This window comes from Felis catus, chromosome E2, assembly GCF_018350175.1.
Source record: "Felis catus isolate Fca126 chromosome E2, F.catus_Fca126_mat1.0, whole genome shotgun sequence".
In the NCBI taxonomy this organism is placed as follows: domain Eukaryota; kingdom Metazoa; phylum Chordata; class Mammalia; order Carnivora; family Felidae; genus Felis; species Felis catus.
In genome coordinates, this window is record NC_058382.1 from 9,700,224 (window position 1) to 9,725,580 (window position 25,357).

Consider the following 25,357-nt stretch of genomic DNA (forward strand, 5'->3'; position numbering starts at 1 on the left):
ATCAATATCGGTAGAATTCATCTCAGGCAGCCCATTGATGCAGTTCCAAGTCTCTCTCTTCTGCGGGGGGCGGGGGGGGGGAGTGAAAGGGTAACCGATGGAACGGTTAGAAGCCTTGGTGCAGTTTTCTTTTGGCTTTTTGACTTGCCTTGAGGCTTCCACTACAAGATAAATTTGGTGTTTGTTAATTCTTTTCAAGGGTTCTTGGGTAACTCGCTTAGATGAGCTAGCTGTCTGAGCTAACAGTCTTTGATATTTAGAAAAAAACAATTTTTTGATGTTTATTTTTGACAGAGAGAGAAAGAGAGAGAGAGAGCGAGAGAGCGCGGGGGAGGGGCAGAGAGAGAGGGAGACACAGAATGGGAAGCAGGCTCCAGGCTCGGAGCTGTCAGCACAGAGCCCGACACGGGGCTCGAACTCACAGACCGGGAGATCATGACCTGAGCGGAAGTCGGACGTTCGACCGACTGAGGCATCCAGGCGCCCCGGTGGCCTTTGATATTTATCATCACACCTCATGCATAGAAGGCCCCTCTGAGATGGCCCTGAGATGGTTCATGTCAGTCGGGATAAGCATTGCAAGAAATATCCCGAAGACTTGGTAAAATGAAAAATGTGTGAAGCACCCTCCCCCCCCACCGTCCACACAAGATGCAGCAGACAAGGGGCCCGCCTCATCACCACGTCGGAAGGCCAGAGGGCAAATCCCAGAATCCTGAGACGTGTACCTCCTTGAGGGCATTGGGCCACGCCTGGGGTGGGGGTGGGGGCCCGGTAAGGAGGGTTCTCAACCCGGCCACAGAAACTACCAGAACAACACTGGTAGCACGAATATGTGTGCATTTCACTGGGCAGAGGAGCTGGAGTTCTCACCAGATTTTCATGGGGGGAGCGGGAGGGGGGCTGTGTCCCTCTCTGCAAAATACGTCACAAGTCATCAGTCCAGTTCAACTCTTCCTAATTTTCCTTAAGCTTGAGTTTTTTCTTTTTACTTGTGAAAAAAAGGAGTCCCCTGAACGTTAAATTCTAACTCCTTATGCTTCTGTGACTGAAATTCAGGCCGCTCTAAACGCATACGCTGGTGTTTGTCTTCTCCGCTAGAAAAATAGTACACGGTTCTTCAACGGGAAATAGAGAAAATTGACAGCGGGAAGAATCCCCCAGCCTGGCTCTCACACGTCGAGTTTTAAAAACGCGAGTGAAGGGGCGCCTGGGTGGCTCGGTCGGTTGGGCGTCCGACTTCGGCTCAGGTCGTGATCTCACACTCCGTGAGTTCGAGCCCCGCATCGGGCTCTGTGCTGACGGCTCAGAGCCTGGAGCCTGTTTCCGATTCTGTGTCTCCCCCTCTCTCTGCCCCTCCCCTGTTCATGCTCTGTCTTCCTCTGTCTCAAAAATAAACGTTTAAAAAAAAAATTTAAAACCCGAGTGAAGTCATTCAGAAAAACATGGTTTGGCGCAGGTGTGTGAAGTGTACGAGGCTATTTGAGGTTTTTCAAACTGAGCGTATTTGCTTTTTCACGAGAAGGTAGTCCCTTGTCCTGACTTACTCCACCGTGATGTTTGACCACAGTCTTGCTTGTTAGGCTGTTCGTGTTTCTGGGAACAGCTTTTTACATGAGGAGCTTCCTTTTAGGTGAGCTCTTTGGACATACCCCTCCAAGTAGGTTTGCCCATCAGAGAATACACACCGTTTGATAACCCACTTGGCTACACTACCTTCTGAGAAGATAGGGCAGCTTCCCGGGGCCAGTGACTCTGCCCGATTTTCAGTGTCATTGCCGATTGTTTTTGAATCAGTGCTAGTTTAATAGTTGGCTTTAATGAGCATTTTTATTTTATTTCACTTAAAAATTTTTTTCAGTTTATTTATTTATTTTGAGAGAGAGAGAGTGAGCGGGGTGGGGCAGAGACAGAGGGAGACGGAACCCCAAGCAGGCTCCGCGCTGTCAGCCCAGAGCCTGACGCAGAGCTCGAACCACAAACCACGAGACGGTGACCTGAGCCGAAACCAAGAGTCGGATGCTCAACCGACTGAGCCACCCAGGCGCTCCGTACTGAGCATTTTTAAGGTAACTTAGCAAGGTGGAGGACTTTTCTGACGGGAGTCCTCTTACTCCACATTTAAACTGTTGGGATCATTCAAACACCTGTCACGGTAACTTCTTACGCGAGGAGGAGGAGACCAAGCACGTTGAGGGACAAACGGTCTATGGCAGGACAGAGCTGGGAGACGCCAGTCCAGGCTCCCTCCTGCCGTGTCTGTCACGCTGCGCCTCGGCCAGCCGCGGTCAGCCATCTGGGTCCTCCAGGCGGGCCTGCTGCCCTGGACTGTTGGGTGCCCGGGGTCCCGGCTCTGCAGCACACTAGAGAAGTGGCGATTTCGAAGCTCCCGTCTCCCGAGGTGGTCTGAGCCATCTTGAAGACCAGCGTGAACAGCAGGAAAATCTTCCACAGTCAGACGATGGTGGAGCGTCCACGAGTGCCAGCCAGGGGGTTCCGGGAGCCGGGACACGGCAGGAGCCCGCGGGGTCCTTGCGGCCACGGCCCCTGCGCTTCCAGTGACTTGAAACCAGCTTCTCTTTAGTCGGCCAAACCTATCTCTGTCTGTCGGAGCGAGACAGAGGCAGCGAGTTCCCTCCCCACACGCCGGCCCTTGGGATACTTGACGACTTGCCCCCCTCCCGCATGAACATTTCCAGTCCCTCCTCCGGCTCCTCAGGCGAATGAGTTGCAAACGTATCTGTCTGTACCCAAGGAGTGCAGAAAACACAGAAGCATACTCAGAGGCCCAAGAAGAGGAAAGTAAAAGCCCGCAACCTACCAGTCTGGCCTGTTCTCTCTGTCGGTTTTCTGTTCAGATTTATTGGTCTTTCTCTGTTTTGTAACGGGCTGCTGTTTTCACACTGAGTAGTCACTTCATCAGATATTTATTTACTTATAAAACTGTAGAAGTTTTACCTTAAATGCTGTGTCTTAGATCCTTTACACCATAACGTGATCACTTGCACGCCCTTTTATCAGATAGTAGGTTGTTTCTAACAGGAAAGACAGCGCTGCCCTTAACTGCTTTGTGGCTGCCTCTTTGTACAAATCTAGATTTTTCTTTCTTTCTTTTTGAGAGAGAGAGAGAGAAAGAGAGGGCGCGAGTGAGTGAGGGGCAGAGAGAAAGCATCCCAGGAGAGGCGGGGGGGGGGGGGGGGGGGGGGGGCGGGGAGAGAGAGAGAGAAGGGGGCTTAACCCAAAGCAGGCATGACCTGAGCCGAAGTCAGATGCTTAACCACTGAGCCACCCAGGCGTTCCTATATTTCTTTCTTTAAAATCCCCAAAGCGGGGGCGCCTGGGTGGCTTGGTCGGTTGAGCGTCCAACTTCGGCTCAGGTCATGATCTCGCGGTCCGTGAGTTCGAGCCCCGCGTCGGGCTCTGTGCTGACCGCTCAGAGCCTGGAGCCTGTTTCGGATTCTGTGTCTCCCTCTCTCTCTGCCCCTCCCCTGTTCATGCTCTGTCTCTCTGTGTCCCAAAAATAAATAAACGTTAAAAAAAATTAAAAAAAAAATGACTTTTAAAATCCCCAAAGCGGAATTGACTGCAAGAAAGCATTTATACTTCTTTGAGGTTTCGGATTATGTCTTTCTGCTTGTCCTTCCGAGGGTGCCGTGGATGGTCTAGACACGAAGCCCGACCCGTGTTGGTCACCTTGTCCTAGAAGCGCTTCCGCCACCGCCGCCCCTCTGAGTGTGGTGCCGGAACCGAGTGCCATCCTGCAGGGGTGACCCTGCCAGGGCCCCTTTTCTCTCTCTCATGGTTTTTTTTCTCGGCGCACAAAGCCGCTGAAGTTGGAGGGCGCGGACCTGGAGCCTCTGTCCAAGTCCGCCGTGGCCCTGACGCTCACTGAGGGCTGATTTCGCCCTGCTCTTTGATTTCCCCAGATGTCTATAACCTGTGCTCTCTCCCTCTGTTTAGACCTGGGGCCAGGCGCTCTTAAGGTGCCTAAAGAGGCTGACGAAGGAGGCAGGGCCGCCTCGGGGAGCGCGAGGAGAGGAAAGCGGCAGCACGCTTCCCCTCAGAACCCGCTTCTGGACTGCAGCCTCTGCGGGAAGGTGTTCAGCAGCGCCAGCTCCCTTAGCAAGCACTACCTGACGCACAGCCAGGAGAGGAAACACGTCTGCAGAATCTGCGGCAAGGCCTTTAAGCGCCAGGACCACCTGTATGTGGGAGTGTGGTCGGGGGGCTGGGGCGGGGGCAGCGGGCGGGCTCCTGGGTGGCCTTCACACCTGCCCCGGGTCGGCTTCCCCTCCTGCCGCCCGGATAGATGTCTGCGACCTGCACAGGGACACAGGGGCGCGCCTCCCCTTCTCACACGGGGCCAGCTCCGCCCAGGACGGGTGGCTCCTCCCAGCCCCCAGGGTCACACCAGTGAGGAAACCGCTGCCACGGTTTGCAGACGGGACCCTCGTGGTTTCCAGACCTGTGACGGCTCGCTCCCAAGGCAATTTTGTCACGTAGGAAATTGGGCTCACTTTTATAGAGAATTGTTGGGAGTCCCTCGTGGGCATCCGAGGAGAACAGATCCGTGTCTCATGAGGAGCGTGCATTAGAATGACGGGGGAGTGAGAGATTCTGAAATGCCTGTTTCCAGAATATGGCAGGGGAGCATTAATGCTTTTTTTTAAACTCCTTTTTTTAAAAAAAAAACAAACTCCTGATTAAAAATAATAATAATAAAACCCATTGTAAGACTTAGCCAGAATTCCCTTTGTTCTTAATATCTTGGAAGTGATGAGCTTTTCTCGCTAGTGAGGCAGGAAAGAGAGACTTTTTTTCTTTTTTTTTTTTTAATTTTTATTTATTTTTGAGAGCGAATGAGACGGAGCACAAGAGAGGGAGGGGCAGAGAGAGAGAGGGAGACCCAGAATCCGAAGCAGGCTCCGGGCTCTGAGCTGACAACACAGAGCCCAACGCGGGGCTTGAACCCAGAACCGTGAGATCGTGACCTGAGCCGAAGTCGGCCGCTCAACTGACTGAGCCCCCCAGGCGCCCCTGACAGACTTTTTTTTTTTTCAAACAGTGGGTGATGACAAGCCCTTGCATTTGTATTGATGCTCCTTACCTACAGTTGGGGCTAGAAATTGGGTCTCCTGACTCCTCCTATGCAGCTTCCCTGCGCGGGAGGCCAAGGGTCAGCACTTGGCGAAGGGCGGTATCATTGACCGGAGATACCCCATGTACCACGTGGATTAGACTGTCCAGGGTCGGGCTGTTGGGAGCCTGGAGCAGGACTCCCCCTCCCCCCCCCCCCCGGTTTATGCTTACGATACATCAGTGTGGTTAGAAGCGTGCTATAAATGGAGCACATGCTTGTATTTATTTATAATTGTGGGAAGTACAGGGGACACATTTGCCTTTCTAGCAACTTTTTACTGATGGGACCTCTGTCATTTTGTTTGTTCGTTTGTTCGCTGGGGGTGGGTTCCAGGTAGCTGTCTCCCTAGAGGACTGTCACGGTCAGGCAAAGACTCTGGCTGGACTTCTGGGGGAAGGGTCACCCCCAGCTTAGCACCTCCTCGAGCGTATCCTGCAGACCTTCGGTCCTCAGGGATGCTCAGAGGGGCCGTGCGAGTAAGTGACTCTGTGGGCGGATGGCTTGGAGGGACACGGGAGGATAAGAAGCGGTCTGCGTACTGCGTGGCTTTTAAATTTGCTGCTCCGAACCTCCAAGGAGCAAATCGTGGTTTTTCAAAACTTCCTTGCCAGCTGAGCCCGTGTCCTCCGGGAGCCGCCCTGGAGGACCGCTGTCCCTTGGGAACTCACTTTGGGGAACTCCAGTCTGACTTTCATTGATTTGTTTTTCCTCTCAGAGAAGGGGTTTGTTCACAGGTGAGGGAGGGGAGCACCCCTTCTGTCGCTTCGCCCGGAAGGGTGGCCACCTGGGGCCTCCCTCCCGGGCGCCGAGCGTGGGTTCCCGTGCACCCTTGCCCCCCCCCACCCCGGGGACACACTCGGGGTCCCGTGGTGAAGGGCAGCCAGGGCGCCCGCTGACCCGCGTCTCCGTGTGACTCCAGCACCGGGCACATGCTCACCCACCAGAAGACCAAGCCGTTCGTGTGCATCGAGCAGGGCTGCAGCAAGAGCTACTGTGACTACCGCTCGCTGCGGCGCCACTACGAGGTCCAGCACGGCCTGTGCATCCTGAAGGAGGCCCCGCCGGAGGAGGAGGCCTGCGGGGACTCCCCTCACGCCCGCGAGGCCGCCGGCCGGCCGGCCCCCGGTGGCTCGCGAGCCCCCGGGCCCCCCGAAGCCCGGTCCCCCGGCTCCCTCCTGCCCAACCGGGACCTCCTGCGTTGCATCGTGAGCAGCATCGTCCACAGGAAGGTCCCCTCTCCCGGCCCGGCGGGGCCTCCAGACGGCGGGGAGGAGAGGACCACGGCCCGTCCCCGCGCGCCCTCCTCCGGGCCCTCCTCGTGCACCCCCGCCGGCATGCCGGGGGCCCCCGGAAACCTGGGCACCGAGGTTCCCGAGGAGCCTCGTCCCCCACGGAAGGAGCCTGCCGCCGCCATGTTCACGGCCATCCACCGGAGAGCGGTGGAGAACGGGGGCACCGACCCGGCCGGGCCAGAGCCGCCTCTGCTCCAGCGCCCGCCCGTCCTGGAGGGCTGGCCCGAGGGCGGCCCGCGGCCGGCCCGCCTGCCTCTGTTCCGAGGCCAGACGGTCCCCGCAGGCTCCCAGCCGTCGAGCCACAACTTCCAGTGGCTGCGGAACCTGCCCGGCTGCCCCAAGAGCAAAGGGAACAACGTGTTTGTCGTCCACAAGCCCCCTTCGGTGCCGTCGCGGGAGGGCGGCGAGCCTGGCCCTGGGCCCAGCAGCACCTCCCCCGTGGGGGAGCCCTCGCCTGGCGTGGGCACCGGTCGGGAGGACGCGTCGTCGCCCTACCCTGCCACGTTCCTGAAGGCTCCCGGGGAGGCCTCGGGCGACCCCAGATATGCTGGCGGGGAAGACGACTCCTGGGGTTCCAAGAAAAGCAAGTTTGACTGTGACTCCTTCCTGTGGCAGAACCCCGGGGAGCCCGGCCTCCAGGAGACCCAAAAGCCCAGCGGCCTCCCGTCGGACGCCACGCCGCTCTTCCGGCAGCTCTTCCTCAAGTCCCAGGAGTCCCTGGTGAGCCACGAGCAGATGCAGGTGTTCCAGATGATTGCCAAGTCCCAGCGGATCTTCTCACAGCTCCCCGGGCCGGAGGGCAAGCAGGCCGCCCTGAAGCCGCTGCCGGGGCCCTGGCCGCAGCAGCCCCCGCCGCCGGCAGCCCCTGTTGACTCTCTGCACGCTGGCCCCGGAAACCCGGAGCCAGAGGGGTCCCCAGCCCGCAGGAGGAAAGCCACGCCTGCGTTCCCCAGAGAGGCCTCCCCAGGCGGCACCAGGCGGGAGGCGAAGGGAGGTCTGAAAACCGCCACTGCTCCGCCGTCCCTCCCGGCGTCGTCACTGGACCCTCCCAGGAACCCGGACCTCTCCTCTCTGGCCAAGCACCTGAGATCCACGAAAGGGACCTTGGACCTGGGGGACGTCATCTCCCCGGGGGGCCCACGGCAGACCCAGTCAGGTGGGGATGAGCCCCTCGGAGCCCCGCTCCCAGGGAAGCAGGCCCAGGCGGAGAATGGCGCGGCTCTGGGGGCCGCGAAAGGTGAAAAGAGCCAGGCCTGCGCCCGGGGCGGGGGCTACAGGCTCTTCTCGGGCAACCCCAGGTCCCAGCGCTTCTCCGGCTTCCGGAAGGAGAAGCTGAAAATGGATATGTGCTGTGCGGCTTCCCCGAGCCAGGTAGCCATGGCCTCCTTCTCGTCAGCCGGGCCTCTGGCAGAACCCCCCCAGGACTCGAAGTCCAAGCTGACGATTTTCAACAGAATCCAGGTACCTGGGCCCTCCCTCACGGGGCGTGACCACGCTCGAGACGAGAGTCTCGTTGGTTCCTCGTTTCTGCGTCTACTGGTTGGCCAGCCATTGTGTTTAGTCTCAGGGAGCCCTCAGCCGCAGTTGCGCAGAGGCGGAAATGAAGGTTCGGAGAGACTGTGGGTCCTCCTGTCAACCCCCACCCCCGTTCAGTCTTCAGGGTTGTCCGAGATGCTTTCTTTCCTAGGCTTTCTCTCCTGGCTCCCTTTCTGCCTTTCACTTCCTTTTGGGTTTGCCTCCTTAAATTGTTCAGAGGATGTAAAGGTAGAGTTCCCACCCCCGTCAGTATTTCTGCACCTAATGCCCGGTCTTCCCTGGTGGGAGTCACGGTCCCCACGCCGGCCAGCACCTGCAGAGCAGACAGTCCTTGCAGGTGGCACCCACCAGGTCTGGGCGTGGAGAGGCCGGGAAAGCAGGAGAAGGCAGAGAGAGGGGGAGAGAGAGAATCCCATGCAGGCTCCGCACCATCAGCACAGAGCCCGACGCGGGGCTCGAACTCATGAACCCGTGAGGTCATGACCTGGGCCGAAATCAAGGGACAGATGCTCAACAGACTGAGCCGCCCAGGCGCCCCCAATTCACCATTTTAAAGTACACCTTCCAGTAGTTTTCAGTATATTCTCCAGGTTGTGCGTCCGTTACCACTCTTTGCCAGAACCCTTTCATCATCCCCAAATCCCCCACACTCTCAGTTGTCACCCCCAATCTCCATCCCTCACGGCCCCTGGCAGGTATGAATCTGCCTTGTGTCTCTCTGGATTTGCCCGTTCTGGACGTCTCGTACACTACGTGGCCTTCTGTGTCTGACTTCCTACGCTCAGTACGAGGTTTCAAGGTTCTTGGGTGTTACGGCGCATCCGTATTCCTTTTTATGGCCGAATAACGCTCCACTGAACGGATGTGTCACGTTGTGTTTATCCGTTCAGCAGCTGAGGGGCCTTCGGGTTGTTTCCGCTTCCTGGCCACTGTGAATAGTGCTGCCGTGAGCATTTGTGTGCAAGTTTCTGGGTGAACGTAGGTTTTCGCTGCCCTTGGGAGACACGTCGGTCCGCTTGGAATTTCTGGGTCAAGTGGTAACTCTGGGTCTAACCATCTGAGGCGCTGCCAGACTTTTCCCAAGCAGCCGCGCCATTCAGCCTCCCCACCCACGGCGTCCCCACGTCCTCACCAACACTTTGCTGTCGTTTGTTGTTGTTTTTAATCGTGGCCGTGCTAGCGGGCGTGAAGTGGTCTCTCATCACGCTTTGGTGCACACCTCCCTGTGGCCGACGATGCTGCGCACCTTTTCACGTGCTTATTGGCCATTTGTAAATCCCCTTTGGTGAAGGGTCTTTCAGCCCCTTTATCCGTTTTTAAATTGGGCCATTTGCCTTTTCGTCGTCGGGCTGTACAAGAGTTCCTCGTGCATTATGAGTACGGGTCTCTTGTCAGGTACGTGACCTGCAGCGATACTTCTCCCATCCTCCGGGTGGTTTTTTCTCTGTCTTGATGGTCCTGTGAAGCACGGGCGTTCTAAGTTTTGATGAAGTCCGATGTGTCGATGGCTGGCTTTCGTCTTGGTGTCCCCCAAGACGTGTGCCTCCTCCCCTGTCTCAAAGAATCACACCTATGCTTTCCTTTAAAAAAAAAAAAAGAAAAGATTTTAGCGTTAAGTAATCTCTACACCCCGTGTGGGGCTCGAACCCACAACCCCAAGATCAGGAGCCACACGCTCCACTGACCGAGCCAGCCAGGCGCCCCACCGCCCCCCCTCCCCCATGCTTTCTTCTAAGAGTCTTACCGCTGTCCCGTCTCCATGCCTCCTTCCTGCTATGGTGGCTCAGATGTGTTTTCCTCTTCAGGGTGGAAATATCTACCGGCTGCCCCATCCGATGAAGGAGGAGAACGTGGCAGATGGATGGTAAGCTCAGAAGCCACTCCTCCGCCGTGCCTGGGGGGCGCTCAGCCCCTCAGATTCCTCTGGTGGCCTTTGTGTGCTGGCCCCGGGTCACCCGGTTCTGGAAGCGTCAGCCCCGAAGAGGTACACACCCGGCCGTGAGGCGCTGCGGTGTGGTGTCCTCTCTCCAGTTCTTAGGGTTCATCGAGAGTTGTACCAGTGGATCAGATTTAAAACCAAAAGAAAACAGAAAAACATGAACGATGGGGACGGAGCCCCGTTCTCGCGTTCTTCCGTCCTGCCATGTCTCCCCACAGTAGCCAGCAAAACGGGGGCCCTGCAGACTGGGCGGAGCCAAGGAGCACTTACGTCTGCAAGAACTGCAGCCAGATGTTTTATACAGAGAAGGGGCTGAGCAGCCACATGTGTTTCCACAGCGACCAGTGGCCGTCACCTCGAGGGCAGCAGGAGCAGCAGGTGAAGGGCGCGCACCGTGCCTTCGGGGTTTCGGGCGGGCGCTCGGTCGCGGGCGACTGGATGTCATCTACTCCGGGATGGAGATGCACCCCTGAGTGGAGTCTGGGCACAGGGGGAGGGCAGGAGCCGGGCCGAGCTGCTCGTTCACTCCTGCCGACCGTTCGTCTTAAAGAGCCATCTATTGTCCGCATCCAGGAGTTTGGCGTGGAGTTTTGCCGACCACCGAGACAGGTGCCGAGGCCGGAGGGCGACGGGCAGAGTCCCCCAGGAGCCAAGAAGTCCCCGGACAGCCCCGCCGTGGCCCCTTTGGCGGTCCCTGCGTCGCTGCCCGCAGCTCCAGTGAACCGACCCCCCGGGAGCACCGCCAAGGTGGGTGCCGGTCAGTCCGCCCGCTTCCTTCCCGCTGCTTCCCCCCCTGCCGGCGGGGGCTGCGGGGAAAGCCCGAACCAAACGCCAAGAGAAACCTGAGTCGAGGAGAGCTCGCTTTGCACGGTCATTCGGCCGTGCACATCCCCCGAGCCTCCTCTGTGCCAGCCCGCGCCGGCACGGCTGCAGACTGTGGTGACCAGGATAGGCTCCCAGCCTGGTGAAGGAGCAGGGCTGTCCCCGGACAGTGACGACCCGCAGTGGGCTGGGCTGGGGGGTGGGTGAGGAGCAAAGGGAGCTGAGGGCATCCTGAGGGCGCACCAGAGACTCCTGCTGAGGAGGTCAGGGGGTGTTGGAGCTGAGCTCCGGCGGGGAGGGGGCAGAAGACTGGCAGAGGGGAGGGGAGAGTGTGGAAGGTGGGAGAGAGCATCGCAAGTCCGGGTGACCCGTCTCTTCAGCCTGACCTGGAGGACCCGCTGGAGAAGTCCCTGCCGGGCTCAGGGACGAGGTGCGTGGATGCCACTGCTCATCCCCCGGGAGCCGTCGCCACTGCCATTTTGTCACTTTGTCGCACTGTCTCCGCCCCCCCCCCCCCCGGCCCCCACTGTAAGAGCCAGGCATTGGAACAACTGGAGCTGGCCTCACCTGGTTCCAAATTCCTCTGAGTCGGGGCCCCTCCTTGAGGGCTCCAGGCTCGGTTAGGATCTGGGCCCTGGCTCGGGCGTGGTGGCCCTGCTCGCCTCCCTTTTCTGGGGGCTCGGGGTCACGGGTCGTACTCCCCTCTGGCTCCGGGGTCCGTATTCTCGTCCCATCTCCCGCGCTCCCGAAGACGGAGCTGTGCAGCGGGCGGCCTCGCGTGAGCCCCTGTGATTGTGAGCTCTCCTCTTCCCCAGGGACAAGAGAAAGACGGGGAAGACAGAGACAGCAAGGAGAGCAGCCAACACAGGAAGCGGAAGAAGCGCCCCCAGCCCAAGGCCTTGTTCGTGCCTCCTCCACCCTCGTCGCCTTCGCCGTCGCCGGGAGAGCCGGGCCTGGGAGGATGCCACCAGAGCTGCCTGAGGTCTCCGGTGTTCCTGGTGGACCGCCTCCTGAAGGGACTATTCCAGTGCTCTCCGTATACGCCGCCCCCAATGCTCAGCCCCATCCGGGAGGGCTCTGGGCTCTATTTCAACACCCTCTGCTCCACCTCTGCTCACGCCGGGCCCGACAAACTCATCAGCAGCCTGCTTGGTGAGTGAGGCTGGGCGCCGTGATCTCTGCTCAGCGCGCGGCGGGCCCGCTGCGGGCCAGACCCTCTTCTCTTGTCGCATTTCGCCCAGAGAGTCTCTCCGGCCTGTGGCCGCGTCTGGTCTGCGAGTCCCATTGCTGTCCGGAAGCGTCCCGGGACCATCTGGGACCAGCAGCCTTCTAGGTGCTTAGAATTTTACAGCCAGAAAGAAAATAGAGTCCGTTTAGCCTGACCACCATTCTGCCTGCCGTTGGAGTGATTTTTGACAGTTTTACTAAGATCTAATTCGCATACCATATGAATGACCCATTTAGAGTGTATGGTCTTTTTTAGTTTATTCACAGGGTTGTGTGCCCATCACACGATCTAATTTTAGAGCGTTTTTTAACACCCCCAGAAGCACCGTATCCATGCAGTCACCCCCCGCCCCCGATAGCCCCCACCTCCCCAGCCCTGAGCAACCGCTAACCTACTTTTTCTCTCTACGGATCTGCCCGGTCCGGATATTTTGTGTAATTGGAATCATACAGTAGGTGACATTCTGTGTCTAGTTCATTCACTTGGCATCCGTGTGCACCCATGTTATCATACGTATCAGTGCTTCATCCCTTTTTATGGCCAAATAATCCCATTGTCTGGACACACTCCATTTTATTTATCCATTCGTCAGTTGACGGGCGCTTGGGTTGTTTCTGTCTTTTGGCTTCTGTGAATAACGTTGCTCATGAACGTTCATGTACAGGTTATTGTTGGACCTGTGTTTTCATCTCTCTTGGGTGTATGCCCGGGAGTGCAGTTGTGGGTCATAGAGTTAGCTCTACGTGTAACCATTTAAGGAGCTACTGGACTGTTTTCCAAAATGACAGAACCATTTTAAATTTCCGCCAGCATTGTATGAAAGTTCCGGTTTCTCCACATCCTTGTCAACCCTGGCAACCTTTTTTTTCTTACGTAACCATCCTAGTGTGTGTGTAAAGTGGTTTTGATCTGCATTTCCCTGATGGCCAATGAGACTGAGCATCTTTCCATGTGCTTACTGTCCATCTGTAATCTTTTCAGATCCTTTGCCCAGTTTTTGAATTGCGTTGTTATCTTTTTATTACTGACTCGTAAAAGTTTCTTCTGTATTCTGGAATTAACCCCTTTATCAGATATACAGTTTGCAAATTCTCTCCTATTGTGTGCCGTCTTTTTATTTGTGGTCTTGTTTGCAGTACTAAAGTTTTAAATTTTGATGAAGTCCAACTTGTTCTTTGTCCCTTGTGCTTTTGATGTTGTAGCTAAGGTTTTGCCTAACCAAAGGTCACAAAGATTTACTTCTGTGTTTTCTTGTGAGTTTTATTATTTTAAGTCTTAAATTTGTGACCCATTTTAAGTTAACTTTTATATATCGTACAAGGTGGAAGTCCAAATTCATTCTTTTGCATTTGGGTATCACTTGTTCTAACACCGTTTGTTGAAAAGACTATTCTTTTCCTGTTGAATTAGCAGGGCACCCTGTGGAAAACCAATTGACCATAAATGTTTTGAGATTTTTCTTCTTTTTTAATACAGACATTTATAGCTATAAACTTCTCTCAGAGCACTGTTGTAGGTACATTTCATAAGTTTTAGTATGTTTTATTCTGATTTTCATGTATCTCAAAAGTGTTTTCTAGTTTTTCTTTTATTAATTTTTTTTGATAACACTGATTAAGGCGTGCATTGGTTAATTTCCACATATTTGTGAATTTTCCAAATTGCCTGTTTTAAACTGATTTTGAATTTAATTCTGTTGTGATCAGACAACATATTTTGTATTAGTTCAGTGCTTTTAAGTTTTTTGAAGCGTTTTTATGGGCTAGAATGTGTTCTCCCCTGGAGAATGTTCCATGTGTACTTAAGAAGAGTATATTCTCTTGATGGTGCGTGGAATGCATTGTAGATGTCTGCAATGTGTAGTTACTCTAAGTATTCTACTTCCTGTTATCTTGTGCCCAGTTGTCCTATCCATGATCGAAAGCATTGAAATCTCCAAGTATTATTTTTTAATTGTCTATTTTATCCTTCAGTTCTGTCAATTGTTGCTTTCTGTATTTATGGACTCTGTTTTTAGGTGCATTTATGTTTATATAATTGCCGTATTTTCCTGATGGCTTGAACTTTTATTACGATATCATTTACCATCGTTGTGATAATGTTATCGTTATCTCTAGTAATATTTTTTCTTTTAAAGTCTAATTTGCCTGACATTAGTGTAGCCATTCCATCTCTTTTATGGTTGTTGTTTGCTTGGTATATTCCTTCCTGTTCTTTTACTTTCAGCCTGTTTGTGTCTTTGAAAATAAAGCGTGTCTCCTACAGACAGCATTGGTTGGATGATGTATTTTTTTTAATCCAGTCTGACAAATTACCTTTTGTTTGGTTTGTTTAAGCGTTCTCATTTAATGTTATATTGATACGGTTGGATTTGCATATGCCATTTTGCTTTTTATTTTCTATTTGGCTCATGTCATTTTCTCCTTCTGTTCCTTATCTGCTTTCTTTTGTACTAAATGAATATTTTCTTGTATAACCTGTCAATTCCTTTAATTAATTTTTCACTTTTTCTTAGTCATTTTTTAGGAGTTGCTCTAGGATTTAAAACATACATCTTAATCTGTCAGAGTGTGTTTAGTTGTGTAATAATTTATTAATATATTAATAAATATAGAAACATTGCTATCTAGTTCCGTTCCTTTTAACCCTTTTGCTATTATTGTTTTGTGTATACATACACACATATATATGTATATGTGTATGTATATATATATATATATATACACACATATATTTCGCATGTATGTATTATATGTATCTATCTATATATGAGAAACCCAGAAAATAGGGGCGCCTGGGTGGCTCAGTCGGTTAAGTGTCCGACTTGGTTTCATCTCAGGTCATGATCTCATGGTTCATGAGTTCAAGCCCCACGTTGGGTTCTGCACTGGTGGCATGGAGCCTGCTGGGGATTCTCTCTCTCTCTCTCTCTCTCTCTCTCTCTCTCTCTCTTTCTCTCTTTCTCTGTCCCTCCCTCACTCATGCTCACATGCTCTCTCAAAATAAACATTAGGAAAAAAGAAACCCAGAAATATGTTTTCATCATTATCACTTTACATAATTTTGTTACGTGAAAAAAGATAATAGAGGAAAACAGGCATTATTTATAGAGTTTGTTATATCAACCTTCTTATTTACCATTACAAATAACTTCATTTATTCCTATGGATTCAGGTTACCATCTGGGTATTATTTCTTTTTTCCAATGCAACTCCTTTGTCCTATTATTGTCACATATAGTGCATTTTTCTATACTATAGGCCCACAATACATATCGTTTTATGTCATTGCTTTTTAAGTCAATTAAGAGAAGAAATATGTGATTATACTCATATAATTACCCATATTATTACCTTTATCAGCACCCTTTGTTTTTTTGTTGTGATTGACATTACTATCTGGTGTCATTTGCTTTCAGTCTAAAGAACTTTCTTTGGTGTTTATTATCGTTATGGAGATATAATTTACATACGGTTTATCCCTTTAAAGCATGTAATGCAGTGAGGTTTTTTTATTTAATTTTATTTTTTTTAATTTACATCCAAATTAGTTAGCATATAGGGCAACAATGATTTCAGGAGTAGATTCCTTAGTGCCCCTTCCCCATTTAGCCCATCCCCCCTCCCACACCCCCTCCAGTAACCCTCTGTTTGTTCTCCATATTTATGAGTCTCTTCTGTTTGGTCCCCCTCTGTTTTTATATTATCTTTGCTTCCCTTCCCTTATGTTCAGCTGTTTTGTCTCTTAAAGTCCTCATGTGAGTGAGGTCATATGATATTTGTCTTTCTCTGACTGACTAATCTCACATAGCATAATACCCTCCAGTTCCATCCACGTAGTTGCAAATGGCAAGATTTCATTCTTTCTGATTGCCAAGTAATACTCCATTGCATATATATTCCGCATCTTCTTTATCCGTTCATCCATCGACGGACGTTTGGGCTCTTTCCAGACTTTGACTATTGTGGATAGTGCTGCTATAAACATGGGGCTGCGTGTGTCCCTTCGAAACAGCACCCCTGTGTCCCATGGATAAATGCCTAGTAGTGCAATGGCTGGGTCGTAAGGTAGATCTATCTTTAAGTTTTTGAGGAACCTCCGTACTGTTTTCCAGAGTGGCTGCACCAATTTGCCTTCCCAGCGGTGGTTTTAGTTCTGTTCACAGAACTGCATCCATTACTACCATCAACTTTCAGGCATTGTCATCACCCACGAAAGAAGCCCCACACTCATCAGCAGCCACTCCTGTCCCTGCCCCCCAACCCCAGGTATACCCCCCCCCCCCCAGGTAACTGCTAGTATAATCTGGACATTACACATATGTGGAATCCTATGATATGTGGTCTTTCGTGACCACCTCCTTTCCCTTAGCATGATGTTTTCAGGCTTCGCCTCGGTTGCAGTTTATGTCAGTATTCTGTTCCTTTTTATGACTGAGTGATATTCCACCTTTACCGTTTCTCGTAAGACAGGTCTCGCGACAAATCTTCGCAATTTTTATTTATCTGAGAGTCACTTTTTTTCACCTTTATTTTTGAAAAGGAGCTTGCTGGGTGTGATTCTTGGTTGATAGTTTTTTTACTTCCAGCAGTTTGGATATGTTATCCCACTGCCTCCTGACTGCCATTGTTTCTGACGAGAAGTCTGCCGTTAATCTGACTGGGGTGTTCTTGCACGGAATAAGTTGGTTTCCTCTTTGTCCTTTCAAGATCTCTTTATCTTTGGCTTTCAACATTTTGCCGAAGATGTGTCTGGATGTACATCTCTTTGTGTTTATTCTGTTTAGAGTTTGTAGTTTCTTGGATTTCTAGATCTTTTTTCTTTCCTTTCTTTTCCTTTCCTTATTACCAAATGTGGGAAGTTTTCAGCTGTTGCATCAAAGCCATGATTCGTGTTTTTCTGCCCCTCCTCCTCTTTTTCTGGTACTCTCATTACGAGTATTTTGCTGCGTTTAATGATGTCCCACATTTCTCTGAGGCTCGCTCCATTTTCCTCCGTTCTTTTTTTCTCTCTGTTCTTCAGATTACGTAATTCCCATTCATCTTGGAGTTTGCTGATCATTTCTTCTGCCGGCGCACATCTCCCGTTGACCTCATTTTGGTTATGGTATTTTTTTATCTTTTAGATATTTTTTTGAGAGAGCGCGAGTGGGGGAGGGGCAGAGAGAGGGGGGCAGAGGATCTGAAGTGGGCTCTGTGCTGACAGGCTGACAGCCGCGAGCCGGATGTGGGGCTCGAATTCATGAACTGCGAGATCATGACCTGAGCACAAGTCGGACCCTCGACCGACTCGTACTTTTTTAACCCCAGGATTTCCATTTGGTCCTTTCTTATATATTCTGTCTCTTAATGGTATCCTGTCTTTGTTAGAAATCTTTATCATACCTTCCTTTAGTTATTTAAGCATGGGAACTGTGGGCAGAGGAAACCTGTCTCCTTGGCTGCACCTGCCTGGAGTAGGGCACTCTGGGTAGAGCCCCTGTTACACAGAGCTGGCGGGGGTGGGTGGGTAAGTGATGGGCGGATGCCACAGACTCTCGCTGTTCTTACCAAGATTTAGTCGCTTTCTTGAATGGGTATTTTGTAAAATGCTGTATGCCTTTAGGACAGCTTCCAGGGACTTTCACTTACTGTTCTTTAAAATAATCTTTATCAGTGAATTTGTTGTTCTGCTGAGTCCCTTACTCTGCTTTTTGGAAGTCCAATGCCCCTTCGTGCGATCTTTTTTAAAATTGTGTTTGATTGTGGGGGCACCTGGGTGGCTCAGTCAGTTAAGCGTCTGACTCTTGATCTCAACTCCGGGCTTGAACTTGGGGTCATGAGTTTGGGTCCCACGTTGGACTCCACGCTGGATGTGAAGCGTACTTTAAAAAAACTATGTTTGGGGCTCCTGGGTGGCTCAGTCGGTGAGGCGGCCGACTTCAGCTCAGGTCACGATCTCACGGTCCGTGAGTTCGAGCCCCGCGTCAGGCTCTGGGCTGATGGCTCAGAGCCTGGAGCCTGCTTCCGATTCTGTGTCTCCCTCTCTCTCTGCCCCTCCCCCATTCATGCTCTGTCTCTCTCTGTCTCAAAAATAAATTAAAAAAACGTTAAAAAAATTAAAAAAAAACAACAACTATGTTTTATTGTGATAAAAACAGTTAACAGGAGAGTAGCGTGAGAGACCTGGAGCTTATTCATCTGGCTTCACTGAGACCTAATGCTCACTGAGTTCTCAGTACCCACTTCCCCAGCACCCCCAGCCCCTGACAACTACCATGCCGCTCCGATTATGTGCAAGTGACAATTTTAGGTACTTCTAGAAGCGGAGTCATGCAGTATTTCCTTCTCTGTGACTTGTTTCACTTGGCATAACGTCCGCAAGTCTCATCCGTGTTGTTGCATCTGAAAAGTTCCTTAAAAACAAACCAAAACAGGTTGAACGGTATTCCGTTGTATGTAAATACCACATTTTCCTTACCCGCTCCTCTGTCGGTGGACATTACGTCGTTTCCACTATCGTGAGTAGTGTCGAGTAAACGTGGGAGTGTAGATATTCCTTTTGAGATGCTGATCTCAGCTCTTTTGGATAAATACCCAGAAGTGGGATTGCCGGATCATGTGGTAGTTCTATTTTTAATTTCTTGAGGAGCCACCTTACCACGTGATCTTAAAGAGCCTGCGCCCCCCCGGACCACTCGTGGTCTACCTTCTTGAGGCTTTTTGTTGTGTGTTTTCTAGATCAAGTGGACGGCTCTTTTGGCATCTGCATCGTAAAGGATGACGCCAAAATCAGCATTGAACCGTGAGTTGGAACAGACCTGGCACCGGAGGGTGGGTCCTTCCAAAGTGGGGGTACTTTTACCCTCCTTGTGAGCCAGTGTCTGTTTTTCCCAAGGAAAAGCATCATAGGGGATCCTGTCTAGCTCCAGAGTCTCCCTAAAAGAGAAGGGGTGTGTTTCTGTGGGTGGATGTGGGAAGCTCCCCCCAATATTCCTTCTGTCCAGATGTACCATAGTCGGGTCAGGGGGACAGAATGTCCAGGACCCTGGAGTTCTGGGTGGAATTGGTGATGGTCCAGCGCAAGACCCTTGAGTGTCTGTGGCACATGGCTAGATCAATATGGCCATGGATGTAGACGCGTGCCAGGTATCAGCATATCCCTCCCCTATCCTAGACCCGAAGAGACACCGGAAGCCAGAGATATGGCAATAAGACAAGTCAGAGAAAGGAAGGAAGTATCCCTGCAGAGGTTTCTGGGATGCCCGCACGTGTCTGTCGGGGATGTCGGGACACTCAACACACGCGACAGATGGCAGAGGGTTTCCCCAGGGCAGGGCTGTGGCCCGAGAGCAGGGCGCGCCGCGCGTCTCTGTTGCGTTTCCCGTCTTGGTCACGCGTGTACGCCTCGCGCGTCTGTGTGCGTGGCCTCATTTCAGACACATCAACATAGGAAGCCGGTTTCAGGCTGAGATCCCAGAGCTCCAGGAGAGGTCGCTGGCCGGAATGGATGAGCACGTAGCTTCTCTGGTCTGGAAGCCGTGGGGAGATGTGATGACCAACCCGGAAACGCAGGACAGAGGTGGCTGAGACTCTGCAGCCGAATTCCCAAGGGCCCTGCCCCCCCCTCCCCCCGCCGTCTGAGGATTTCTCCCCCCAGTTCTCACCTTGGCCAAGAAGCACGGGATCATGCTTGGCGCACTCTTGCTTCTCCTGAGCTGTCGTCTCCTGCACCCACCTCCCTTCTCACACAATTCGGGCCAGGCCGTTCAGAGCGAGTGCTCGTGCCTCCCTTCCCTCATCCCACTTTCAAGGAGCCCCTCTCTGTGCCATCAGGGAAGTCTCCGCCCTGGCACTTGCTGACTCCGCGTGTCTCTTCTCTCTCACCCTCCGCTGGGACCGCTGGCTGGAAACAGTGACCGAGCTCTGCAACGTGGCCTGCTCCAGCGTGATGCCGGGAGGGGGCACCAATCTGGAGCTCGCCCTGCACTGCCTGCACGAAGCCCAGGGCAGCGTTCAGGTGAGGTGGAGGCAGGGGCAGGGCGAGGGGGAGTCTGGGGGAGCTCCCCGCTCTCCCGGGGCCGGAGGCTGCAGGTGCGTGCATCGTGCTGTCTGCTCCGGGGTGTGTGGCCCGTGGAGAGTGAGGGAAGGCCAAGCGTCCTTCTCCCGTGGCTTTGGGATCGGTGTGGTGCTTGTGAGCTGCAGATATGGGCTCAGTGAACCAGTTGTCTCTCGGGAGCAACAACAGTGCCGGTGTCGCTTGGAGACAGCTCAGGGGCACTGGGGAGCCACAGCCCAGTGCACCCATCTCGGGTCCTGCACTGATTGGGTTTATGTATTTATTTTTACATTTCTTATTTTATTTTTTGAGAGACCGAGTGCAAACAGGGGAGGGGCAGAGAGAGAGGGAAATGCAGAATCCGAAGCAGGCTCCAGGCTCCAAGCTGTCGGCACAGAGCCCGATGCGGGGCTTGAACCCACAGACCGCGACATCACGACCTGAGCCGAAGTCGGATGCTCAACCGACTGAGCTACCCAAGCGCCCCTGATTGGGTTTATTTACCGAGCTCTATCTCCTCGATTAAAAACCCACATGTGAAAACCCCTGATGCAACAGAAATGCCTCTGCCTACTCCAAGGACCCTCCTCACATTCTTGACATTTAGAAAAGAAACCAACTCTGAGTAATGAGAGGAAAAGTGTCATCACTCGAGCTAGGTCCCCAAGAGTCTGGTGCCACAGTCATGGCTTTTTCTCAAGCTCAAAGGCAGCGGCTGGCGCGTAGGAGGTGCTCGGCAGAGTCAACACATATTGATAAGAGTTGTCTCAAGCGCTTGGTAATGTCGTGGCACGGGGTCCAGGGCCGGCTCGGGGGCCCCGGTCTTGGTTTCATGCTGCCGCCACCATCTTGAAATTCTTAATGAAAATTGAGATAATTTTTGAACAGGGGTCGGGGTTTTTATTTTGCACTGGGTTCCCCAGATTACGTGGCTGGACCTGATGAGGGTTACTCTGGTGAGTAGGACAAAATCCCTCTATTTGCAGGCTTACATTTTAGAAGAGTCGAAACAGGAAATATATTTTTAATTTTTTTTAATGTTTTTATTTACCTATGAGAGAGCGTGAGCAGGGAAGGGGCAGAGAGAGAGGGAGACAGGGGATCCGAAGCAGGCTCCGTGCTGACAGCAGAGAGCCCGATGCGGGGCTTGAACTCACGAACTGAGATTTAGGACCTGAGCGCAAGTCGGACACTCAACCGACTGAGCCACCCAGGCGCCCCTAAAATAGGAAATAAGTTTTTAAAAAATTGTTGGTGGTTAGCGCTATGAAGAACATGAAGGGGGGTAGTGGTCGAGGGCAGTGCGATTCCAAATGCGGGTCCTCGATGAAGGAAGGCGCTCACGCCAGAATAAATCCCCACACCGTTTCCCACATCAGGAAAATGTTGCCACAAGAAATCTGTCAGCCGCACTCACCAGTATGCTTAGCGATGCAGTCCCCGCGTCCGCAAATGGTTCACGGGTGGTGGCCAGTCTGTGGAGCACGCACGCTCTGACAGTAGGGCCGGAGAAAGTCTGAGGGAGGGCACGAAGTGTTTGTTTTTTTTAATTTTTTACCATTTGTTTATCTTTGAGAGAGAGACAGAGCATGAGCAAGGGGAGGGGCAGAGAGAGAAGGAGACACAGAATCCGAAGCAGGCTCCAGGCCCCGAGCTGTCCGCACAGAGCCCGACGCGGGGCTCGAACTCCTGAACCGCGAGATGACGACCGCAGCCGAAGTTGGACGCTTAACCGGCTGAGCCACCCAGGTGGCCCCTAAGTGTTTTTCGAAAGCATGAAAGAAAAAATCGCCTGCCTCGCTCCTCTTGTTTCAGGTTGCCCTGGAGACCCTCTTACTCAGAGGACCCCAGAAGCCGCAGACTCACCCACTGGCCGACTACCGCTATACAGGTGACTGGAACAAGGCGGCGGGTGTGGTTTCTGCCCGGCCGGGACCTTGTGAACAGTCAGTTCCCAACAGCAAGTTCTCTTGGGGCCTTCACCTGCCTTTCCAGAAGGGCCTGTCCTCTCGGGGAGTGACTCCGTGGGCGGGTTTTCTGCTGGTTGCACCCCACCTTCCCCCTTTCCCAGGGTTCCCTCGCACGCTCTGTTCGGCCACCAGGGAGAGGTGGAGGCAGGCTGGGGCGCAGCGGTGAGCACGCCAGCCCTGGAGTCAGGCAGGCCGGGGGGGCCCTGGCCTCGGCGAGTCTCCCAACCAACGGAAGCCTCAGTTGCTGCATCTGTAAGGAGGAGATCGAAATGGTCCCTACCTGCTAAGGCTTTTGCGAGAGTTGTATGAGATTAAGCAAGGAAGGGGCTTAGCAGAAGGCTCGACGCACAATTGTGCTTGGTAATGGCGGCTGTAAAAAGGAGGGGGGTCTGCCCTTCAGCCATGTCCTTCCCCGTCTTGGCTATTTCTCGAATAGGTTCGGACATCTGGACCCCCGTGGAGAAGAGGCTTTTCAAGAAGGCGTTCTGCACCCACAAGAAGGACTTTTACTTGATCCACAAGACGGTAAGGTGAATGTGGGCGCGCCGGTGTAGACAAGGCCCCGCCTCGCGTAGCTGAGCCGGGCTAGAGCTGAAGGGCCCCTCGGGGGTGACACTGTGCTTGTATCATAAACAGTTTCTAATTTAAAAAGCCACGCTCGTGGGGCGTCTGGGTGGCTCGGTCGGTTAAGCATCCCGACTTCGGCTCGGGTGATGATCTCATGGTTTGTGACTTCGAGCCCCGTGTTGGGCTCTGTGCTGACAATGTGGAGCCTGCTTCAGGTTCTGTCTCCTCCTTTCTCTGCCCCTCCCCTGCTTGCTATCGTTCTTGTTCTCTCTCTCTCTCTCTCTCTCTCTCTCTCTCTCTCTCTCAAAAAAAAAAAAAAACTTAAGAAAAAAAAGCACACAGGGGCGCCTGGGTGGCTCAGTCGGTTAAGCGTGTCTGACTTCAGCTCAGGCCATGACCTCACGGGCCGTGGGTTCGAGTCCCGGGTTGGGCTCTGTGCTGACCGCTCAGAGCCTGGAACCTGCTTCACATTCTGTGTCTCCTTCTGTCTCTGCCCCTCCCCCACTCACGTTCTGTCTCTTGCTCTCCAAAATAAGCATTAACAAACATTATAAACAAATAAATACCGGTTCAAGACGGTTGATCGTATGGCTTGGGTTTTCCATACCTTTATTGTCTACGCGCTGTAGCAGTTACTGAGAATGGGATAGTAAGATACTTGCCTATAACTGTGGATCTATTTTTTCCCTGTAGTTCTATCAGGTTTTGCTTCATGTATTTTGAAGCTCTGATTTAGCTGCATAAACACTGAGGATTCTTATGTTTCCTTCATTAAATGGACCTTTTTATCACCATGAAATGATTTCCTTTATCCCTGCTATTATTTTTTTGCTCCGAAATCTGTTTTTCTGAGACCAGTATAGCCAGCCATTCCAGCTTTCTCAGAAGGCGATGGGTGTTTGCGTGGTATATCTTTTTTCCACCTCTTACTTTTAACATATTTGTGTTTTCACATTTACGGTGTGTCCTTATAAGTAGCATGCGTTGGATGTTGCTTTTTTTTAATTTGTTTTAATTCAAGTCTAATTAACCAAGTGTTACATTAGTTTCAGGTGTCCAATATAATGATTCAGCAATTCTGTACTTTGCTCAGTGCTCATCAAGATAAGTGTACTCTTGGGTCGCCTGGGTGGCATATTGGATCTGGCATCCGACTCCGGCTCAGGTCACGATCTTGCGGTTCGTGGGTTCGAGCCCCGCGTGGGGCTCTGTGCGGATGGCTCAGAGCCTGGAGCCTGCTTCGGATTCTGTGTCTCCTTCTCTCTCTGCGCCTCCCCTGCTTGCTCTCTCTCTCTCTCTCTCTCTCTCTCTCTCTCTTTCTCTCTCAAAAATAAACAAACACTAAAACAAATTTAAAAATTAAAATAGAAAAAGATAAGTATACTCTTAATCCCTTTCACCTGTTTCATCCCTCACCCCCCCCCCCCCATATTCCCCCCTGGTAACCACCAGTTTGTCCTCTGTAGTTAAGAGCCCCATCTTGGGCTCTGCACTGACAGTGCAGAGCCTGCTCGGGACTCTCTCTCTCTTTTCTCTCTGCCCCTCCCCCCCCCCAAAATAAATAAATACACATTTAAAAAAAGAATCTGTTGGGGCGCCTGGGTGGCGCAGTCGGTTAAGCGTCCGACTTCAGCCAGGTCACGATCTCGCGGTCCGTGAGTTCGAGCCCCGCGTCGGGCTCTGGGCTGATGGCTCAGAGCCTGGAGCCTGTTTCCGATTCTGTGTCTCCCTCTCTCTCTGCCCCTCCCCCGTTCATGCTCTGTCTCTCTCTGTCCCAAAAATAAATAAACGTTGAAAAAAAAAAAAGAAAAAAAAAAAAGAAAAAAATAAAAAAAGAATCTGTTTTTTTTACTTGTCTCTTTTGCTCTTTTTTTGTTTGTTTTTCAACTGTTTTTAAATTCCACATGTGAGTGACATCATGTGGTGTTTGTCTTTCTCTGACTTATTTCACTTAGCATTATACTCTCTAGCTCCACGCATGTTGCGAATGGCAAGATTTCATTCTTCTTTATGGTTGAGTAATATTCCATTGTATGCTTTTTATTTTTAACATTCGGTATTTTAGGTAGGGTGTTTAGACCATTCACATTGAACGTGATTGTCGAGACGGTTAGCTTCAAGTCCATTATCTCGCTGTTTGTTTCCTGAATGTCTCACCTGATCTTTGTTTCCCCTTTCTGCTTTTTCTGCCTTGTTTTAGATTATTGGAGTAGTAAATTTTGGGATTCTGTTTAACTCCTTTGTTGGCTTATTGGCTGTAACTCATTATTACATTGGTAGTGGCTTTAGGGTTTTTTTTTTGTTGTTGTTGTTGTTTTTTAATGTTTATTTATTTTGGGGACAGAGACAGAGCATGAACGGGGGAGGGGCAGAGAGAGAGGGAGACACAGAATCCGAAGCAGGCTCCAGGCTCCGAGCCATCAGCCCAGAGCCCGACGCGGGGCTCGAACTCACGGACCGCGAGATCGTGACCCGAGCTGAAGTCGGATGCTTAACCGACTGAGCCACCCAGGCGCCCCATGGGTTTTTAACGACGCATCTTTAACTCACCACAGTCGAACCTTCAAGTAATTGGATAACACTTTGCGTGCAGAATTAGTGCACCTCTGTCTCTCCCCCTGGCCCTTATATTATTATCATTATGCATCTTATTTTCCATATGTTATAAACCCCCGAATGCCTTGTTATTATTTTCGTTCGAACAGCCAGTTATTTTTAGAGAGATTTCAGTAATACAAAGTCTTATATTTTTACCCACGTAGTTCCTCGTTTCACGGCTCTGCATCCCTCTGTGTAGACCCATGTTTCCAGCAGGCATCATTTTCC

General features: G+C 51.9%; 1 protein-coding gene across 4 annotated transcripts in view; it reads left to right on the forward strand.

The window, feature by feature from the left end:
- The window catches only part of ZNF541 (zinc finger protein 541), a 43,845-nt gene that overhangs the window by 13,802 nt on the left and 4,686 nt on the right, over positions 1-25,357 (forward strand). For 3 of the 4 annotated variants that reach the window (XM_045046049.1, XM_023245226.2, XM_023245225.2), the window contains exons 4-14: positions 3,961-4,204; positions 6,060-7,893; positions 9,774-9,832; positions 10,126-10,285; positions 10,481-10,654; positions 11,545-11,881; positions 18,677-18,740; positions 19,375-19,517; positions 19,852-19,955; positions 21,810-21,885; positions 22,401-22,489. In XM_045046049.1, the coding sequence (XP_044901984.1) occupies positions 3,961-4,204; positions 6,060-7,893; positions 9,774-9,832; positions 10,126-10,285; positions 10,481-10,654; positions 11,545-11,881; positions 18,677-18,740; positions 19,375-19,517; positions 19,852-19,955; positions 21,810-21,885; positions 22,401-22,489 (3,284 nt within the window). The remainder of the gene's footprint in view (positions 1-3,960; positions 4,205-6,059; positions 7,894-9,773; positions 9,833-10,125; positions 10,286-10,480; positions 10,655-11,544; positions 11,882-18,676; positions 18,741-19,374; positions 19,518-19,851; positions 19,956-21,809; positions 21,886-22,400; positions 22,490-25,357) is intronic. The other variant, XM_023245227.2, reaches the window with a different exon arrangement.